The sequence below is a fragment of the Miscanthus floridulus genome, chromosome 16 (assembly GCF_019320115.1).
Source record: "Miscanthus floridulus cultivar M001 chromosome 16, ASM1932011v1, whole genome shotgun sequence".
In the NCBI taxonomy this organism is placed as follows: domain Eukaryota; kingdom Viridiplantae; phylum Streptophyta; class Magnoliopsida; order Poales; family Poaceae; genus Miscanthus; species Miscanthus floridulus.
Window position 1 is genome coordinate 97126668 of NC_089595.1, and position 3824 is coordinate 97130491.

The window sequence follows — 3824 nt, forward strand, 5'->3', positions numbered from 1 at the left end:
TATTGTTGTCTTACTATAGTTCTTGTCAAACTAACTTGTGATTAGACCATATCTACCGGGAGACTGTTCGCCCCAAGTTTCAGGACGAAAATGAAACTTCACATCAGTGGACATTTGGTGGTATGCATATAAATCATTGTGTATTCATAGTCATACTATATGATTGTTCCTATGTGTATTCTGTTCTCATATGCTTTCTCTGTCACTCTCTCAGCTGTAGCAGAGCTTCTGGACAATGCTGTAGATGAGGTGAACATCATTTCTTGTCGATTTTGTAGCCTTGATGGAGCACAGAACAGTTGCACATCTTGACAAGTTCATCATATTGTGTCATACATATTCTAGTTTGTTGCTGAATTTCCTCTTCTTGAAACAGATACCACATGGTGCTACCAAAGTGTTGATCGATAGTGTCACCAATCCGCGCGATGGATATCCATCATTGCTCGTGCAAGGTTCTCCTCCTAGATACCATTTCAATCCTTGTTTCTTAGGAAATCAGCATCATCCACCAAGTATGCTTGCCATGACAAATGAGTAAGGTTGTTTGAATTCATTCGCATATATTTGTTTGTGCATAAAGACGATGGCGGAGGCATGGATCCTATTTCTCTAAGGAAATGCATGACTGCTGCAAGTCCAAATAGGAAGACGCCTGATTCAATTGGGCAGAGTATGTACTCATGTCTTTACCAATCCTCGACTTCACATCCTTGCCATGTTTAGTGTTATATCTAACATTTTTTGAAATTTCTGATCAGATGGGAAAGGATTCAGGGCTGGCATAAGCTACCTTGGTGCGAGTACTATTGTTTTCAGCCGTCACGTGCATACCAGGTCAGAATTTCCCAAGATCCTATTAAGGATTCAGAAATTTCACATAAATAACTCAGTTTGTATAGGAACCGGGAGAGGAGAAGTTCCTGATCTTGGGACCTTACATGTATAACATTTTCTGTGCAATTTTGTGTTTGGGACACATAAGTAATTACATTCTGTCACTTTTTTCTTTGATTTATGACATTGTGTTCTTGTTTGGTTCCAGTACCCCTACTCAATCCATTGGTATGTGTGTGGCACATAATGCTCATTTGGCAAATCAAATCGAAATACCCATGGTATGTGTGTGCGGCACATAATGCTCATTTGGCACTGACCATGATGTCTGAGGACCAAAATTCTAACATGTTCCATGATGCTTTTTTCTTGCTTTAGGTGCATTACGAATACGATCCGGTGACAGGTGAAACCACAAGATATGAACGCGAGCCAGGGCAGTTCTCTATCAATATGTCAATGCTGCTGAAATTGTCGCCCTACAATTCAGAGGAAGAGCTGCTACAAAATGTGTGTTTTGAGATGATTATTCAGTCTTGTGGTTCAACCATAGTTACATTACTACATGCAATGCATGTTCTCGTTTCTAACCATAATTGCATTACTGGATTTTGTTTGAAACCATGTGCTACTGAAATAATTGACCCGGAGAATTGTTTGTTGATGTGTCTGCTGCTAAACAGTTTAATGACATCGGTCCACATGGAACAAAAATCATTGTGTTCAACCTGTTACGCAGCACTAAAGGCGACTTGGATCTCGACTTCGACACTGACACGAAGGTAACAAATACATACCGATTAGATAGAGTATCAATGCTAGCTTAATGGTATTGTATTTTGATGTTATGACATCTAAAAAAGGATTCCACTAATGTGACATGCCTACTGTTATCATGGAGTTCATATCATGAATTACAATTCTTCTCTCTTTTTTCCACGTGGATGCCCATTTTGTTCATAAATTCCTACCTGTACACACTCCTCGTTATCGAATAGTTCAACAATTCCTCCTTGCTTATTGCAGGATATTAGAATTAGTGTACCACCAACAATGCATCTAGAAAACGAAGCTGCAGGGGATCAAAGTAATTTGGTATATCAATACAGGAGATCTCTCAGGGCAAGTGTTACATACACAATCATTTCTGCAGACACTTCTTTAACTTACATGAATTCTTTTCCTCAAATAGTCTGTTTATGTGTTCCTAAAATGCCATTCTCTGCAGGCCTATGCTTCCATCTTGTATCTGGGCCTACCGAAGCACTTTCGAATCATTCTTCGGGGTGAAGAGGTTAAGCGTCGTAACCTTGTGACTGAGCTCAAGCAGAGTCAATGCATTAAATACAGGCGCAGCATGGCAGAAAGGGACGATGAAGTGGTATGCCACATTTTCTTCAAATTGATTTCCTCAAATGTCTAACCATGTTCATAGCACTAAAAGTATACAAACCTATGTCAAGCGAGGTGGTCTATAGTCATTCTAGAGAGAACCGTTGTTGCAGATTTTCAAAGTGAAAAAGATTGTGTTGATTCTATCATAGATGATAAAACTGAAAACACATAACAAGTTCAATCAATATTTGCTAAAATATGGTGGTAGAGTCAATGGAATATGCACTCTTAGGTGTGCTTGTGTGGGGTGTGTGTGTGTCATGCACTCATGTCATGCTTGTGCATTTGGGCGTCTTTCCATGTTAAATAACAGAAGAGGAATTGAAGTCAGCGCTAGATGTCTTTGTCCATTTAGCATCGGTGCTTATATTTCTAGCAATTCCTGGCTTCTAAATTCTCATTTCATCGTTGTCTATTTCACTCAACTCAGGTGCTAGGATTCTTAGATGGCGTAGCAGATGCAGATCGATTCTGTTTCTACTATAAACAGCGCCTTATCCTGGTGAGTTTTAAATTTCTTCTTTTGCTTTTTAAAAGCCAAAACAATCAGAAAATCTATGCAAAAAGTTGCTTCTGTGGCATGATCCTATTACTGATACAGATTCAATTCCAAAATATTCCAGCCCTTCATTCCACCCTATAGATTCTCAAACAAAGACCGGAGCATTGTGGGAGTTCTGCAGACCAATTACCTGAAGCCGGCAAGGAACAAGCAGGATTTTCAGTGGTCGTCGGAGCTTAAAGCGCTGCTGGAGATCCTAAAAAATATAACAACAGAATTCTGGTAGCTATACTTACTACTCCCAAATAATCAATTGCCATATGCTCTGGACTCACATTCAGCAGAACGAGCATGGCGCTCTGAACGCTGGCATATCAGAGTACATGAGAAGACAACTGACGTTTCACTGTTTCCAGGAAAAACCTGAAAGGAAAGGAGCTTAAAGATGCTGCATCCTGGCTAAGCTTGGCGCCTCCTGTTTCTCATGATGAAACAAATTTGGAGAGCAACATCACTTGGATGCACTCCCAGATCACCCCATCTGTCCCGGCTCATAGTGTGGGGTTGATTTTTGAGACCAGCTTTAGCAGTATGCCAGTTCCAAGAGCCCCAACACCATGCCTTCCACTATTCCCCATCGCATCAACCAGAGATAAACAACAGATATTGACGGCCATTGCGAACTCTTTGGATGAAGGCACAAGCTCCAATGGCATTCCTGCTCGTCCTACAATGTTGCCATTCGGGTGGAACAACGGTGGTCTGTCCTCACATGGCATCCAGAGAGCTCCTGCCCCTCAGCCTCTCAAATCTGCCATGGCATCACTGGCTAGAGACAGCCGACCAATAATACCAGTCGTGGCAAGCACCAATGACTATGGCCTGAACTTCAAGGGAAGCTCCACATCTATTGCACCTCGAGCTTTCCGAGTGTCAGCCTTCACCCAGCCTAAAAGAGGTGGGATGGGGTTGAATGGCATCATGAGAGCTCCAGCACCTCACCTAGCTGCATGTTATATGCCAGCAACAGCTGGAGAGAGACACCGGTCAACGCTGGCAACGCAGGACGCCATGGTGAACACCATAGGTG

The 3824-nt window shown here is 41.8% G+C and overlaps 1 protein-coding gene across 1 annotated transcript; it reads left to right on the forward strand.

Moving 5' to 3' along the window:
• Nucleotides 1-597: 597 nt before the first annotated feature.
• LOC136511083 (protein MICRORCHIDIA 6-like) lies at nt 598-1871 on the forward strand. The gene is made up of 6 exons (XM_066505300.1): nt 598-673; nt 762-837; nt 1046-1118; nt 1216-1347; nt 1521-1619; nt 1836-1871. Exons 1-6 carry the CDS (start codon nt 598-600, stop codon nt 1869-1871), a joined length of 492 nt encoding a protein of 163 aa, XP_066361397.1.
• Nucleotides 1872-3824: the final 1953 nt, after the last annotated feature.

Excerpts from the sequence above, each read along its gene's own strand:
- LOC136511083 (XM_066505300.1), top strand. The coding sequence starts at position 598 with ATGGATCCTATTTCTCTAAGGAAATGCATGACTGCTGCAAGTCCAAAT. Across the intron at positions 1,119-1,215 it reads ATCAAATCGAAATACCCATG|GTGCATTACGAATACGATCC; the intron begins GTATGTGTGTGC and ends TTCTTGCTTTAG. Across the intron at positions 1,348-1,520 it reads AGGAAGAGCTGCTACAAAAT|TTTAATGACATCGGTCCACA; the intron begins GTGTGTTTTGAG and ends GCTGCTAAACAG.